General features: G+C 34.9%; 1 protein-coding gene across 3 annotated transcripts in view; it reads left to right on the forward strand.

Annotated features, from left to right (window-relative positions):
- SPOCK3 (SPARC (osteonectin), cwcv and kazal like domains proteoglycan 3) overlaps positions 1-18,685 on the forward strand; it is a 491,467-nt gene that overhangs the window by 149,111 nt on the left and 323,671 nt on the right. For 2 of the 3 annotated variants that reach the window (XM_047857662.1, XM_047857660.1), the window contains exons 3-4: positions 14,094-14,102; positions 14,194-14,239. In XM_047857662.1, coding sequence (XP_047713618.1) covers positions 14,094-14,102; positions 14,194-14,239 — 55 coding nt within the window. The remainder of the gene's footprint in view (positions 1-14,093; positions 14,103-14,193; positions 14,240-18,685) is intronic. The other variant, XM_047857661.1, reaches the window with a different exon arrangement.

Genomic DNA, 18,685 nt, shown 5'->3' on the forward strand with positions numbered 1-18,685 from the left:
TTAGGATAGAAATTTCCTCTGGTACCTTAAGTATTAAATACTGGATGTGGAGATGCATGTATTGATAAGAAAGACACACAGGGAGTTCATGGGAGGAGCAAGAACCATACTACATTTTGTCATTAGGAAGTTGGAAAGGAATGCTATTCAGGATGAGACAGGAGCTGGCCAATTGCTTTGTTTTTTTCTTTTTTTCCCCTATCTTTTAATATGACTCAATTGTGCTGTTTCTCTGATCCCACTGCTTCATTTATTCAGTACCTATGTTTTTTTCTTTTTTTTTTTTTGCCTTCACAACTTTATATTGGCCATAGGTTTTGCTTAGGCATCCTTTTGGCTTTCTCCTAACTTTGGCTCTGACATTGCCTCTCTCTTTCCAAGGTATTCCCACTGGCGTTCCTGCTTCCGAATGTTTAGTTGTCCAGACAGTTGCCATTCACATTCTCCAGAGGGAGGTTTAATTGGCAGAACATGAAATTGTGGTGAAAGAACTTTTCTGCTCTTGTGGGTTTTATTTAAACAAAATGTTTCGGGGGGAGAGGGAGCTCTAAATGGGACAATGTTGTCTTTTTAAAAATAGTAACCATGCATTAACATCTTATGTATTAATACACCAAACTGCAATTACATGGATGAGTGAGTGAGTGAATGAATGAATGAAGAGTTGAAGCTCTGAAAGTATTAACTTTCATTGTCAGGGGAGTGATGACAATTTTTAATGTAGAATTACTTGGGAGTCAAAAGAAAGCAGCAAAGCTTTATGTATTTGAGAGCTCATTAAATGTCAGAAACTGAGGTTGGTATATTTTCTTGTTCCCTCATTTGATATCCACGAAGCCCTGTAAAGGTGATATTATCCAGAGTTTTTCACTTGAAGAAATTGAAGCTAAAAGTGTATAGCTTTTACAGTGTCTTTAAAAGTTAATTGTAGAACTAGACATTTTATCCATGTCTGTATTATTCCTAAACTTTCTGCTATACCATGTTGCCTCAAAAGCCAGAATAATAGCAAGAACAGGGGTTTATGGGGTGAGCTTCAAAGACTTGCCCCAGAATATGGGGTATCATCATCCACACAAGATAAAAAGTTGGTGTAGAATATAGCAATCACAATGACTCCTTTCGATTTTCCATGTGGGAGCCTCTACCTATCCTCATTGACAGGAAATAATCACAGCTTGTTTTCCAGTGTCAGGTAGGTGGAGGTAAATGATGTGGTTTCATTCCCCAAACCTGAGACAAAATTGCATGGCAGGTGATAGATTTTTGCCATTTCACTTACGCTTCTGTATCTCACACTTAACCCGATCCCCTCAAACTGCACCCTGGATTTCCAAGCACTCTGTTTAGACTTCTTTCCAGGGCTCCGCTTTCCTAAAATCACTTATGAATTTACCTTGACCTTTATATTTCCCTTTGGTGCAGGGATAGGAGGAAAGGCCATTCTCATTACTGAGAATCTAGTACTAACAATATTCCTATAAGTTGTAAGTTGCTTCTTAGGAATGACTGATTGCGTGCACTCAGGGGACATCTGCAATGTAAAAGGAGAGTTTATCAATCCAAATAACGAATTGCTGGGAACGTTAGAAACTTGTTTGGTGGTGGCATTCCCAGTGCCACTTGACCTCCTTAAACTCTCTCATTTCTGTAGCTCCTAGTACAACAGACCACAAGTCACTACGTTGGGATTATCCTGGCGGGAAACTACCTTTCTCCCACTTTAGAATGTGGAATGTCTTAGAAGAAGAAATTGATTATTAGAGACAAATATGGTTATCTCTACGGGTGAAAACATGAATAATAGCCAGGTTTAGGAACTTGGAGGAGTGGAGAACATTTGTAAAAGGAGAATTTTCCATCGATACACTTTGTAAGAGTTCTTTTAGGTAAGGGATTACCTGCTCCCCCAGATAGATTTTCTTACATTCTCCATTACAGTGATTTTTAACAATTCACTGCTTTTTCAACTGTCTGAATCCTTTTTCTTTATAGCACACCCTGAAACTGGCAGAGTTCTGATCTAATTTAATACCTATATTAGAGTACATTTTAGGTATCTTATCACCAAGTCCATGAACAACTATGCTAATGTATGAAGTAGCTCAACACTGTTCGAAACACATTGCTGTTGCTAACACCATAAAATCCTATTTACTTTTGCTTAAAAGTGTTTGATATTGAATTTGCTTTCCCCTGGACTGTAATTAACAACATTCTGAACTGCTTACAAGATTCAATTGACTGGCAATATTAATCACACAACACAGAGAAATTGGCTATTGCATTTGATTTTTTTTTTTTTCTTATGTGTTCTTGGCATCTAATCACTGATTAAAACTAAGGAAATGGCTCTTTTCACCATGCTCCATGAACATTTATTTTCTTGGTTTGTTTAATCTATAAAGATTGCCCCCCCTCCATGTTGGAGCTTGTTTCTAAATTTCTATAGATGTGGAATAAAACCAAGAAACAGTATTTCTTGTCAAGAGGAACAGTTTATTCCAGATAATTAAATCCAAGAATGTTCAAAGAAAACACAGCAAGGACCATAAATTAGGTTCTATCAAGGGATATAGGTCATTCCTCATGAATGGATACTGACAAAACAATTTTGTGGGAAGCTTTGAAAAGTCATTAATAGTTTTGAAACTTAGGAAAACCAGCACATTTTGCAGAAGAAAGCAACAAGGTTTAGTTTTGTGTTTTTGAAATGTACTTAAGAAATTCACAGTAGATTTGACAGTATTTTTGAACTTGCATCTAAGATTTCTGCACATATACTCTTATAAAAGCAAGGGCATGCTTTTTCCCCTTTCTTTCTTTCTTTCTTTTTCTTTCTTTCTTTTTTTCTTTCTTTCCACTTGCCCAAATGCCACTTAGAGAAACAAATAAAACTAGAATAGAATAAATTTAGAAATTCAAAAGGTATCTTTCCAGTGATTATAGAACCTCTCTGTTATTCACAAACATTATGTAGAACTGTTCCGTGTAATAGCACCAGAGTCAGACTCTAAGCTCCAGAAAGATAATGACACTTTATTTTATTCACTGATTTTACCTTCTTGTTTAGAACTGGAGCATGATAAATAAATCAGGGGGCAAAAATAATTTAGGTTGGAGTTCCTAAATTATTTTACATAGCAGATTACTACTTGCATTTGGAAATTAACGAAGTTAAATTTTAGGAAAATGAAGCATAATAAAAATGATTAAGAGGACAGACTCCAGAAACAGGGCGTTTGGGTTTGAGTCTTGTATCTGATAGTCCCTGGTCGGGAGACTAGTCACATAGTCTTCCCTCATCTGTAAATTGAGGTAAAGAATTACACCCATATCACAGGGTGATTACAGTGTTTGAAGAGTTACTGGTATATAGAGTAATTACTAAAGGTTGTAGTTAATATTATTGTTACTATTCTATGACTCTGGACTCTGTGTAGGTATTAAGGACTTATGCAAATATACCAATATCTTAGTGTTTGTAGAAGCCATGTGGCAATCTTAAAACATTTCGACTAGCTTTGAATCTGTAAATCGAGGAAAAAAAATATATCATGCAGTGGCAAGTCCGGTTATGAGTGTGCCTGTTTGCTTAGCAATCTTGCCTGTCACTATACCACCCACCCATCATCATTATTTTCTAACATACCTGCCCCCCCCCCCCTTGCCCCCCACAGAATTATGATCAAGCAATTCTGGCACACATGGATACTTGCTTACAGTAGGATCCCTTATTCTGAACTACTTGTAGTTTGCAAGACTTGACTTCTCTGTGCTTTCTAGTGTCTGCCTACATGTCTTTTAATTTGCTGGTGCTTCTGCGTGAAACATCTCTGCTTGCCATTTTTCAAGCTACAACTATGAACTGTGAGGCTATGTTCTCTGACCCTGAATATATCAGGATGAAGCAGATTTAACACTTTGTATGTAGCTATGCTGTGTTCCTGCCATGCTGTGTCTTTATAGACTGTAAATTACATGAAAAACATGTCTATGTATTTTCATCTCTAGTGAAAACTAGATATTATTTTTTAAACACTACCATTGAGCCATATTAAAAATTGTTTGTTTTTGAGTACATTCAGAAGAAGGAAAAAGGAAGCAGAATTATATATTCTATATCTCAGATGTGTGAAACTTTCTTTTTTTTCAACTTAAAACGCATGTATTATAGATATTTCTTGCTTTACATTAGATTATTCTAAATGAATCTTGTTTCCTTCAAATTGTTCTGGTAATTCGAGCTACAAAGTGCAATTAGGTGAGAACATCTTGTGCATTTCCTTATGAGTTTCATTTCCGCACTCGAGCGATAGTTTTTATGTTTTTCTTTTTTAAGGATAAGAAAACCGTAGTGAGAAGTAGTAAGCAATGTAGATTTATTTGCAAATCCAAGGAATTGTGAAAAGTGTATGTTTGTGTACATATTTGCATGCATACTTCTTGAGAATGATTCTTTCAAAATTGATTTCTGTCAAATCATAAAATAAATTACAGAGGAATATCATATTTTATTATTTAAAGTGCATATATTATTTACTGCCTTGCTTAATATAAAATGAAGTGGGTGAATTTAAACCATACAACTTTTTGGTTTTTCTTTTGATTTCGAGGGAGGTATTTTAATGCGCTTTTCCGAATATCAACTCAATTCCATGCACACTTCTACATGTAAGTGTCAGATTTTCTTCAGTCTCTTGTGTGGACTTGATATAGCTATGGTAAATACATCTTCACTGGTTTAGTTCTAAAAGGGTGTGAAATAGCGATATAAGTTGTTTAAAAAAACTATAAATTTAAAATGTTTATAATGTTTGGCTGCTGCTATCTAAAGTTACTCTTTTCTGACTTCCTAATTATATATTTTGGCTATTATATTGCCTAATGAAAAAAAAAAGCCTCACAATGAAGCACAAGTTTAATTAGTTAGTGGACACCTCAGAAAAGCAATTTGCACTGGTTTAAAAATTTGTTTATTCTGTAGATTGCTTATTGTAGAAGAGTCTATTAGCATGCATGCAGATTGTAATTTTTGTATTGGTTTCTATCATGTGTCGTTTAAGAGTTATTTAATGTTTTCTACTGTGTGTAGTTTATTTTAATTAGAGCTATAAAGCACACGACTCTTCATAATATTACCTATGTCATAAAATTTTACTCTGATTTATCTTGGTGTATGCTTTAATGCACAAACACATTTTCCCATGGTTAAATTTGTTGACAGTTCTTGAATTTTGATAAGTGTAGTCTAGGGGAAGTGAGAATGAACTGATGTGTGTCCTAAATCACATACCAATTAGAAACAAATTATTGTTATTGATTTTATTTTTATTATCATAAGGAAAATATTATTTTAATGTAATTTTTACAACTGCCTAATGAGCTAAAATTTTTCAAACTTTTGGAAATGAGACATTTGATTATTCATTGGATTCATATAATTTCATCAGAAAAAACTGCAAACACAGATGCATGAAGTTTGGGAGGCTTGTGTCTAACTGCATCCCCTATATCACATCGATTAGTGTTGCTCAAGGTATGGTCTGCACTTGAATGCTCGTCTGCGACCTGTGTGGAATCAGTACAGAAACAGGGAGTAAAGATTGAAAGAAATGCCAAAGCAGTTTGAGAAAAAAACATATATTGATTAACTCTAATAGTAGTGAATTTGGGTTTATGTTTTATGTGTATATTTTTATTTCATTTTTCAAACAATTCAATTTATTGTCTTTTTTCCCTTTTTGTCCTTTAAAAATTTTTTAAATATAATTTATTGTCAAATCGGCTAACATACAGTGTGTAAAATGTGCTGTTGGTTTTGAGGGTAGATTCTTGTGGTTCATTGCTTACATATGACACCCAGTGCTCATCCCAATAAGTGCCCTCCTCAATGCCCATCAACCTATTTCCCCCTCTCCCCAATGCCCCCATCCACCCTCAGTTTGTTCTCTGTATTTAAGACTCTCTTATGGTTGGCCTCCCTCCCTCTCTGTTTGTAGCTAATTTTTTCCCCTGCTTTTTGTTCTGCAGTAGATTTGGAAAAATGAAACTGGTTCTTTACCACACATAGTTTTTGAAACACTGCTATATATGTAGTACAGGTATACACAGTAGGCTTTTTGAATCCTGAAATTAAAGACACGAGTGGGATTTGAAATTCCTTTTCTTAAAAATCTTGACAATAGAGTAATGAAGTGTCAAATGAGGAAAAGAGTTTCCAGCACCCCATCTTGGTATTGAACCTCTAAGATGGCCCCTGATGATCCCCACATGTGGTATTCATGCTTTTGTGCTTGCATTTTCTGGACCTAATAACTCACTTCCAAGAAATAGTGGTAGGATACCATTCTGAAATTAGCTTTAAAAAGGCCGCATTCTATATTAGACATCTTCTCTCAGTCTCTGACAAGAGTCCTCACTCTAAGGAAAGCCACGTTGAGAGCTGCCCTGCAGAGAGGCCCGTGTGCAAGAACAGGAACCGAGCCAGTGAGGAACTGAACCTCTCAGTGCAAAAGTTAGGAAGGAAAGCAAACTTGGCAAAAAGCTGTATGAAAGATCAGATGATCTTCCCTTGGTCAAGCCTGCAGAAGAGAATGCAACCCTGGCTGGTACCCTGATTGCAGCATTGTGACAGACTTTCAGGCAGAGTCACTCAGCTCAGCATGCCCAGAGTCTTGACCTTTGGAAACTGTCAGAACAAACAGCCACTAAATTGTGGCATAATTTAGTATGCAGCCGTGAATAACTCATCCACCCTTCTTAAAGAGAGAAGGAGGTATCTCATCTACGACCCATGCACAGAGAATCAAATGGATTTCTGGCAACTTTTTGTAACCACTATCTTCCGTATAATCTTTTACTACTGATTGTAACTCTCTAGTATCCTGGGCTATTTTTAAAAACTACCGTGTTGATGTTTTTGATAGCATTATTGTTCCATGAGTGTTTTCAGACATGTGAAATCTAAAACTTAAATATTGGGACAGACTCCAAGATACATACATGACTACATTTTTTAATTGAGCAAAGGATCATTTTTAAAGAAAGTTTTCTTTTCTCTGTAATTCTGAAAATCAAGGAGAAGAGAATAGCCACAAAGCAAAGCTTGGAGGGCAAGAATAAATTGTACTTTGGGTCAAAGATTTTGCAAACCAGTGAACTATGAACATAAACACTCTTACTGTAGATAATAGCAACTGTGCATTAGAATCTCCATGTATACATGATGACATCAAATGATAAAAGTAATGAAAACAAATAAAAAATTGCCTGCAAAACAAAAATGAAAATGCAGTGTGAACAAAACAGCTTCCAGTTTGTGTTTAAAAATAGGTATGTTGAAAAAGATAGTCACAGGTATTAGCCATGATAAAAAACCCAGCTGAAAAAACTGGAGTTAACTTATAAATATATTCTCCCTACTCCTTAATCTGAAGAGTTTATTTTTTGGTGTTACAGAGGAAAAAAATCACAAAAATACGTTCTTGACTCAATAATTAAATAACTAACACAGTTTTGTTTTTTTAAGATAGCACATCCTAGGGGCGCCTGGGTGGCTCAGTGGGTTAAGCGTCCGACTTCAGCTCGGGTCACGATCTTGCGGTGCGTGAGATCGAGCCCCACTTCGGGCTTGGGCTGACAGCTCGGAGCCTGGAGGCTGCTTCCGATTCTGTGTGTCTCCCTCTCTCTCTGCCCCTCCCCTGTTCATGCTCTGTCTCTCTCTGTCTCAAAAGTAAATAAACATTAAAATAAAAAGATAGCACATCCTAAAAATAATAAATATTTTGCTTTCATTTATGATGATTAACATTTTTTTCACTTTACACAGCATTTAGCTTATATTTTGAATTGTATTCTATTTCACTGACTGTATATGTAAAGATTTATATCAGACTGATAGTATGTGTTTAACATTTTCATATCATATAAATTCATTTTATTTATATTTGATATGATGAACCATTCTTATATTTGAACTGTACTCAATATTCAGTTACCTAGTTTTTTTTAATGACAAATTATGAAAACACAGGAAATACTGTTATAAATACTAAAGAGATATGAAATAAATAGGAAAATATTAATATTTCATTACTTATTTGCTACTTACTGTTTTCTATTAATACCTTACAATTTTGCTCCAATAAGCGAACAGTAACTATAGCTTTGATTTACTAATGTGAGAAATGTCCTAGGATTAGAAAAACTCTTATAATACCTACAGGCATTTTATCTTAATTTATTCCTTGTTTTTCACTTCAAATTGAGGATCTTGAGCTCATACAGAGGACACATTTGCAACCTGTTCCTAAAACACTTTTTTTGCGTCATAAAGATTTTGAGAATCATCATTCTTAGTTAGTTCAAAATTATGTATCTTGATTTCTTGTGCTGATATTTGAAACACCCATTCGTAGATTATATCCAAAGCTAGATGATAGACTTATGGTCAGAAGGGGGAAATGAAATACTTGGAAAATTTATAAGCTTTATGATTTGAGGGTTCAATCACAAAGATACAGAACATTAAACACCTTAAACACGTTTTTCATTCAAAAAATTTTGTTTCCCTATGTGGAAATAGAGCGGTATTCCATTATTGTTTTCTAATTTTTAAATAAGTGTTCTTTTATGGGGGGAAGAACAATATAGGATAGTAGTACAGGGGTCTTTCTCAGTATAAGACCAGCTTGGCAGGATTTCAGACTTTTTGGCCTTATGGTCTCGGTCATAACTACTCCATTCTGCCCTTGTAAACACCCAAGCCTACATAGAAGGTATGTAAAAAGATGGGTGTGGCTGTGTTCCAATAACACTTTAGTTATAAAACAGGTGGGGTCTGGCCCATGGGCCGCAGTTGCTGACTTGTGGTATGGTCAAATGTTTAAGCATGCAGGCCCTGGGCCACACTTCTGGAGTTCAAATCCCACCTCTATTTCTAACCTTCCATGCAAGCTTTACCAAATACTTAGTTTTTCCCTGCTTCATCCTCCTCATCTATAAAATAAGAGTGATATTAGAAACCCTTACCTCTTACAGATGCTGAGAGTAAAGTGCTTATAAGGGTTCCTGGTATAGGGTGAGAGAATAGGACTCCAAGCCACTGTTTTTCTCAATTTCTTTGTGTGTATTAATGTTCTTATAGTTATAAAGAAGATTCCCAGTATTTAAAAGTCCTTATTTCATTTATTAAGACTAAGTATATTTTATGCTTTTCCCTGGTGTTAGTTAGTGAATTACAAGTTTTGTTTATCAAAGTAAAAGTGGCCATATATATTCTGAAGGCATTTAACTTCAATTTGCAGAGATTTTCAGAGACAATTGAGGAATTCCCTCAATGGCATTGCCCTTTTGCACAATTCATTTTATTTATGTGTTTAATCTGTGGTAAGTCAGGGAGCAAAAGTGCTTTCTGGAAAATAAAGGGCTCACCAAAGTGTTACAAATGAATTCTTTCAGGGTCCTAGGACATCACTTGGAAAAATGAGTGGTACTTTGATAATAAATGTGACATTTGGGGGCCTGAAGCAGATAGTTTGTCTCAAATAGATAATTCGTTTATATCTAGACAAAGTTTACTCACTCTATCTCGTGATCAAGTCATGTGTTAAGTTTTTCTACACAGGGAAATTTCCCCTTTTGTGGAATTTACTGGCTTAACTACTATACAAGCCACTCTTCCCATAGTATGGTGAGATATGTAAATAAGTTTGTCGGAATAGATAACATATTAAAAAAAAACAGATTTCCAATGCTATTTTTTAGCTTATAGAAGTGGCTGTGCCGCACGGTTTAGCTTAGCTTTTGAAGCACAGTAAACAATAAGTGTTAATGTTAGTAGAGAAATTTTGAAGTTTTGTCTGACAGGGTTTGGGGAACATAATCACGAAATACAGAAATCCTAGGAAATTTACCTTCCTACTCTTCAAGTTGGGTTCACACAATTGTCATCATGGTGTTTTTACTTCTGCGTACATATAGAAAGGCTAACCAATAGTGTTTTACTTCTGCGTACGTATAGAAAGGCTAACCAAGTTTCTGCCAATAAGTGGAGCAGTTGCTTATTATACTTACCTTTGCTTTGATTCTGGAGATTTGAATCAAAAAACAAAATTGTTGTTGAAAGTTTAAAAATTAGGGATCTTCCTATCTTTCATGTTCCCCCTAAATGTAGACATTTTGCTGGTTTGCTTGCTCCTTGGGAATAAATAGAATCTTTCAGTGTGGGACTTTTGGCCCAATCTTTCCTCCCTTGAAGAGAACAAGGGACCAGAAGAAACACTCTTCATAATTCCTGATGTGCATGTGTCATCTGAACCTGAACTTCTCCAACTGGGGGTATTTCTTATAGTTGTTTTTGAAATCCCAGGTTGGCTTATTTGTGATCTAAATTGAAGCTTGAGAACAACCAATTTTTACACAAAGCTTTTTGAGACAAAAGAAATTGTGCCTGAATGAACACTTATGTGAAAACACTTTTATCTCTCATTCTGGCAAAATTCCTAAGATTTAATGAGGTGAAACCATTTTCGGGGGAAAAAAAAGCCTAGCGATGTGAGAACACAAAGAAAAATATCTAAAAATAGCTAATAGGCAAACTACTTTGCTTTTCTATGCTGTTTCAGATCCCCACAATGGCCAGACATTGACATTGCCCTTGACTTAACCAAAAGAACTAGGTTCATGTTTCACATTATGATTATAAATCTTTAGATAGCTATGGCCCCAAAGTAACCCAACATGACCGTGTTAATCTTTTTTTTTCCCAAGATGTAAATTTCTTATTTGTAAAGCTATCTTGGAAAATGGTGTACTTCAAATAAGATAAAGCTTGTTACTTTTTTATCAAGTTTTTAATTTTAACTCCAGTATAAATAACAGGCAGTGTTATATTAGTTTCAGGTGTACAATACACTGATTGAACAATTCTATACATTATTCAGTGCTCATCATGGTAAATGTATCCTTAATCGCCTTCATCTATTTCATCCATCCCCCCACCCATCTCTTTTCTGGTAACCATCAGTTTGTTCTGTATAGTTAAGAGTCATTTTCTTGGTTTCTCTCTTTTTTTTTTCTTTGCTCATTTGTTTTGTTTCTTAAATTCCACATATGCATGAAATCATATGGTCTTTGCCTTTCTCTTACTGAGTTATTTTGTTTCATATTATACTCTCTACCTCCATCCGTGTTGTTGCAAATGGCAATATTTCATTCTTTTTTATTACTGCCTAATATTTCACTGTGTATATATGCCACATCTTCTTTATCCATTCATCTATCATTGGACACTTGGGCTGCTTCCGTAATTGGGCAATTGTAAATAGTACTGCAATAAATTAGGGGTGCATATATCGTTTCAAATTAGTGCTTTTTGTATTATTTGGATAAATACCCAGGATTGCAATTACTGGATTGTAAGGTAGTTCTATCTTTTAATGTTTCCACAGTGGCTGCACCAATCTGCATTCCTACCAATGGTTCGTGAGGGTTCCCTTTTCTTTACATCCTTGTCATCACTTGTTTTTAATAGTTTTGATTTTAGCCATTCTGACAGGTGTGATGACTGTATTATTCTGAGGGAGTTAATTAAATATGGCTGAGGTTTTGCCATGGACATATATATATATATTATATATATATATTATATATATATATATTCTCCAATTAATTCCTGCTAATCCGTATAGATGTTGATGATTTCAAACACTGTGTGGCATCAACATGTTGCTTTCACATTGTTGAGCTTCAGTGCTAATGATGTTAGTCTCACATCTGTTCCTCGTTCTACTTCTGTTTGATATTTTATGAGTGGAGTCACTACTGCAATGAAAACTTACCCACATCTTCTTGGGGGATGTCGCTGATAGCTGTACCACTTTAGATGAGTCTGAGGTGATAGCAGAAAACTTGCCTTCTTGCATTAACTACAATCATAAATGATAGGCTTTAAAAAAGTTCACCGCATCTTACATTTGATATTTGGGAAGGCATGCAGTTTGGACATCACTTTCAAAAATGTTTTGAGGAATTCATGGTCCTTTCTAAGGAACCAGAAAAATTAAAGGACTTCGTTAGCAGTAATGAGAGGCTGGCCAATGGTGATGTTGCCCAAACATACCAACAGAAATGAAGCTGGCACTTTCGATAAGCAAGTATGCTTTATCACCTCTTTTATGTTGCATATTGTACAGATATTTATATTTTTTATAACTAATCCCACAGCACCTTTGCCATATAGGAAGGTATTTTCCCTCCAACTTTAGTCGCAGGAATCTGAGTTTTACATCGTTTTCTAAAATGATGCAGCTAATAAGTGCTAAAGTCAGACTTAAATTAAGTTTTCCTGTCTCCAAATCCACCACTTATTCTCATTGTCTAGTTTTCATTGTATGTTTTGTTTTGTTATGATTCAGGAGAAATTCCAACTCCTCCCCGTGTGTGGAATGACTAGTAGTCATCATCCCCACACACCGAGATGTAATTTAAAAAACAAAAGTTATTAAATGAGTGCATTGTGATTCTCAGCCAAAGTTTTGAGACTTGAGTGGAGGACTTTAGTTTGAAAGTTTAATGTCCAAGAATTCTATTATTCTGTAATGGTTTTACAAAGATATTTTAAGAAGGGACTAAGTAATCAATAAGTTTTTAGTTATCCAGTTGTGTGATCTTCCCTTCACCTGATCCTAGATAACTTATTGCAGTACCTACTAATGGAGACAGCCATAATATACCACTGTCTTCACATAACCCTACCTCAATCTGAATATAAGATTGATAGGAATAATTTCTGAAGTTTTCTTTCTTCCTTCTTTGCCTTTCATTTGAAATTGGTAAGGTGGGAAGGTGGTGATGAGTGAGTGATTAGTCACAATAAGGAAAAACTTTTGCAACAGTTTAATATTTTTTAATATTGTAATTTGAAGGAAACTCTACGCCTGATGTGGGGGCTCAAACTCACAACCCTGAGATCAAGAGTCACGTGCTTTGCCAACTGAGCCAGCTAGGCACCCCTAAAATTTTTGAATAAGTAAAATAGGGAAGTGTATTTATTTCTGTAATTAAAATGTGCAACATTTTCCTCTTTGAACATCGGAGTTATTAGCAAAGAGGTTAGAATGAAGATTCAAAGAATCTCTACTTGACCTTTTTGGATTCCCTGGGTTCTGTAGATTTCCAATGCATTCACTTTAGTATGTTTAAGAGTGTGGAGTTAGGAAATGTTCAATCAAGGAGCCTCACCATGATTTTCTGCTCTTTCTCACAACAGTGACAATAGCTTATTAATTTGAAGAGTTAAAGTGTGTTTTATCTACCATAAATGATGATACAGCTTATTAATTTGCACAGTTAAGTATGTTTTATCTACCATAAAATGTGATATGTATGAGGGACATCTACACGGCTCTAAGGGTGGTAAAACAGTAAATACAATAGAGTTAGTCAATGTGCTTTGCTTTTTAAAAAATCTTTTCAGTATACATTGCCCCGCATTACTGTTGTATAGTCATAGTCATGTTTACTAAATGTACAGTAAGTATATTGTAATGATTCTTTTCCATATTAAAGATTTCAACTTTAGGCAAGATTTAATTAGGTATGCATTTTTCTTTCAAGCTTCCAATTGCATTTTGATGAACTCCTTAGATATTCAATTATCATGTGACTGATTTGCATAAAATCTACTTATACTATATGGGCTAGTGCAGACTCACTTGGTATTATTGCTGCTCTATTGATGGTTTCATTTACTATTGTACTAGTGGAAAAATGAAGCTGTATAACTGGAAACTGGTAAGATACCTTCATAGCTTATTAGCTTAGGGTAATTATCTGCATGTTCTATTGCACATTGAATTGCAACTGAAAGTATTGCATTATAATATTTAGGTGAAGTGACAATGAAGAATAATTAAATTATTATACTAAACATTGACTTGCACTGAAAATGAACACATTTATTGAAAAACATTTCTATAACATGTAAACAGTGTGTTCCCTTTTGATAACTATTGTTTCTCTCTTGTTCCTCTTTTTATTTTTTTATTTATTTGTTTTTTTTTTTTATAATTTGCTGCTTGCCATTGCAGGAAGTAGAGGTTTGTATTCAGCTTCTGTATTTCATATTTTATTCTATATTTATAATTTACTTACTCGTATACACTCAATTCACATTATTTTCTTCCTTAGGATGATTATTTCCACACTTGGAGTCCAGGAAAGGCCTTCGATCAGGGTAAGAATCTATTTTATTTTTAAATTAAAATCATTACATATTTATAATCAGTGTACTTTAAACATGATATTTATTATTGGTTAGATTCTTAAAATACTAAATAAGAGAGCTTAGATAATGGGACAATTCATACAAAAATTAATTACAGTAATAAGCGAATTAGGTAACATGATTATGCCAGGATGTCTTTTATGTTTAGATACATATCTTAGATTACTGATTTAGGCTTCTGAACTTTATCGTCCCCATTTTTATTAGTTGATACTAGTCACTTAATCCAGTTTTCAAGTATATTCAAGCACATTCACTAGGATATAGATTTATTTGTGCAAGATTTCAAAACAGATGACTTTATAGTCCCTGTTTCAGTTAATAAAAACTTCCATTTAAAACAGAGCAGACTTGAGACACCTGGGTGGCTCAGTGGGTTAAACGTTGGACTTTGGCTCAGGTTATGACCTCGTGGTCTGTGAGTTCGAGCCCCACGTTGGGCTCTGTGCTATCAGCTCAGAGCCTGGAGCCTGCTTCAGATTCTGTGTCTCCCTCTCTCTCTGCCCCTCCCCTACTCATGCTCTCTCTGTCTCTCAAAAAACGAATAAACGTTAAAAAATAATTAAAAAAAACATAAAACAGAGAAGACTGATAATTAGACTCAGCTGGGGTCTTAGTAAGACCCAAAAGGAAAAGCTATATATATAACACTAAGGTTCTCCCACATCCACTCACAGTTTGTGCTTCTCTTTATGTACTGGAGAAGGAAAAGCAGGAAATATACATGAGATAGGAAGATGCGCATGAGAATAGAAACACCAAGCTCAATGCAGTCATAAGCTATATAAGTAATTAGATTTGTTTGCTAAATTCTGTAATATTAGAACCAGAGACTCTTCCTTTTAAAGTCTGGAAAAAAAGAAATTGCTGCTTTACATTGACTGAAGTAACCTTATGAAATATATTACTTCCTGAAGGAGTACCATTTAAAAATAGAAATCATTTTTTAAAATTTCTTTTTAACTTTTACTTATTCTTGAGGGAGAGAGAGAGAGAGAGAAAGAAAGAGTGTGAGCAGGGGAGGGGGAGAGAGAGAGAGGAGAGGGAGACACAGAATCTAGGTAGGCTCCAGGCTCTGAGCTGTCGGCATAGAGCCCGATGCGGGGCTCAAACTCATGGACTGTGAGATCATGACCTGAGCCGAAGTCGGATGCTTAACCAACTGAGCCACCCAGGCGCCCCAAAATAGACATCGTTTTTAGGAATGAGTTGTAATGTGTTAGTAGGGGAAGCTTGGGGTACTTGGCTATGTCATTTAATATGTGTAATGAATGATTTCTGAGTGGGAACCAACCTGGGTGGACCTAGCTGGGGACTGTCATCAACATTGATGGTAATCTGCAGTGTGAAACACTCATTCATATCCAATCCCCCCTTTAATATTAGTTTGTTTCTCCTATATACTTCATGTAATTTTATTATTATTATTATCCAGAGTATTTATTTGTAGAGTCTACATTTTATATTCAACAAATTTGTTTTTGGATTTGGTTAACAATATAAGTCAAGCCAACTGTACTCAAAGACAGGCAATTAAAAAGCGTAATGACATGCAGACTGAGTTATATCTGCAAGCTTTCTTGGGAAATGAATTTTTATGATGGACTCATAATCCTTGAAAAATCAGAATTTTCTATGAAATGGATGTTAACACTTAAATTTGCCATACTTGGTGCATCCAATTACAATAAAGATGCATGTGTGTGTTTGATAATTTGTTGAACTACAGTTTATCGCCTGTTAAGGAAAAAAAAAAAGGAGAAGAAGGAAAGATTGCTGTAGGCAGCTGCCAAACCCTGGTAAAATTGATTCAGTTTCATTTTCAAAGAGGTTTTTAGCCTACTAATTTGTCAAAAATATCATATTTATTGGGCAGAGGGAAGCTCATGACATGATAATAGCTAATATTTATACAGTGTCCTATATCCAGTCACTATTCGAAGTATTCAGTATATTAGTTCATTTAATCTTTGCAACAACCTTGTCAAGTAGATGAAGAAGGTGAAGTACTTATTGAGCTCCTACTCAAGATGATATTCCTGCAAAGTGGCAGAGTCAGGGTTTGGATTCAGGCAATCTGACCCCTGAAACCCATGTCCTAATTACTATGTGACACTGTCACTCATATGATAGCATTAAAATGAAATAATGACATACTATTTTGAATACCAGATTTTGAAACAATATTTTGTAGATTATCAGACCCTGGGTTTTGGCTGATTGAACATGCATAGTTGATGTTTTGCATCAAAAGGAAAAAAAAAGAAAAATGGAAAAAAGTTAGATTGAGATACATGTATTTGTTTTCTATTTGTTTTGGCTTTCAGTCCTATTAACTAACCTATCTGTAGACCATACTGAGGAGTGACAAAAATTATCCTATTCTCATTTAGCTCTGAGTAAGATAGATAGTTCACATCATTTGGATAGAAGAGCTTGAGATATGCTGATTTCAATGCTTCTTGTTTTTTTATGAGGAAGAGATCTTCTGTTAAGTACTAGTTTCAAAATATGATTGAATTTTTGAACATAAAATAATTCATGACTTTTTATGAGTAGTTTTTAAATATATTTCTCATGGTGTATGGACATCAATATCACATCAATATAAGTTGATTTTCTGCAGTTTCCTTTTTGGGGGTGTTTACCTATTTCTTGAATGAAGAAAAAAGTTATCTTAGCATTATATTTTATATGCTGATATTATACCATTTTTACAGTATCTATTTTAAATTATATTTTACTTACTTTTCAATAGACTGGTCCAGAAAATATGCAGAAATTAAAGTACTACTCATGAAAATATTAATATTTCATGACAGAAATGGCATTTCTCATCACCAAACCGTTTCTACATATATGCGTAAATATGCACATGCATACATAAATAAGCATACATATATTTGCATATGCATAGATACACATGTATTTGCAGCTACAAGCTTTCTTCTAGGTAAAACTCAGATGGTTGTTCATATATAGCTTATTTATCTTGTGGTTTCACTGTGACAAATTTTCTTTTTTTTAAAGTTTACTTATTTGCTTTGTTGGCGGGGAGGGGCGGAGAGAGCAGGAGAGAGAAACCCAAGCAGATTCCACACTGTCAGTGTGAAACCCTGAGGTGGGGCCCAAACTCAGGAACCATGAGATCGTGACCTGAGGCAAAATCAAGAGTAAGATGCTTAACTGACTGAGCCACCCAGGCGCCCTGACACATTTTTTATCTTGTGCGTTTCCTTTCATAAGTCAGAATGTTTTTTACATCGATTTCATTTTACCACTAAAACAGTAAGAGTTTGGGGAAAATGTAATAGTTTCAACTGAATTTAAGTAAAACTATTTTGGTGATGGAAAATTCTGCTTTATAATAAAGTAAAGCATACTGGTGCCAAATATAAATTTCTTTTTATTTCTCCACATGGAATTTTCTGTGCCATTACTTTTTTTTTTTTTTAAAGATTATTTATTTTTGAGAGAGAGAGTGAGCACAAGCAGTGGAGGGGCAGAGAGAGAGGGAGGGAGACACAAAATCCAAGGCAGGCTCCAGGCTCTGAACTGTCAGTGTAGAGCCTGACACAGGGCTCAAACCCATGAATGATGAGGTCATGGCCTGAGCCAAAGTCGGATGCTTAACTGACCGAGCCACCCAAGCTCCCCTATGCCATTACTTCTATTCATTAGTGTGGCTAATCATGAGTTGACAGAATAGAATTGAAAGAAGTTTTAATGAGGATATGTATATTCTTGAATATGACATGAAGGTTTAATGTTTACTGTTACAAACTTAAAGGAGAAATGCATAGATGAACCTAGAAAAACATTTTAAACAATTCAATAAATTCTTTGAATATATAGGCTAGAGTTGTAAAAAGCCAGTTTTTTTTCCTTTCATGCCATTAACATAAAATTGTTTCTGGTCATGGATTAATTTGTATTTATAATAGATAAGTCACTGAATTTTTTTTACAGGAATTCCTGTCAGTTGCTTAGATAATCTACTTGTACTAAAGTGTTATATGTACAAGGATCACCTTTTATTAAAAAATTATTTTCTCCAGTATATGATATCCAGTTGCCCGGAGATAAAATAGTTGGAAGCAAAATGTGCTTTGCGTATATTTCCCTAATTTTACTATCTAATCCGGCTTGGAGTTGTTCCTCTTGGTATCCACTATGGCAGCGAATTACAATCAATAGACTAATAATAAAGATGCTGAATTTAAATAGATTGAGAGATTTCAAGACGAATCAGTTTCACGTTGTTGATGTATTTCCCCTGCTCAGGCAGATTTCTGGATTATGGAAAGAAGGGTGAGGGGTGTGATTACCGACAGATCAGCGTACTTAAGCCACTTCACAGACCCTTGTCAGGGGCTTTCTTCCTAAATCTGGAAC

The sequence above is a fragment of the Prionailurus viverrinus genome, chromosome B1 (genome assembly GCF_022837055.1).
Source record: "Prionailurus viverrinus isolate Anna chromosome B1, UM_Priviv_1.0, whole genome shotgun sequence".
Classification (NCBI taxonomy): Eukaryota; Metazoa; Chordata; class Mammalia; order Carnivora; family Felidae; genus Prionailurus; species Prionailurus viverrinus.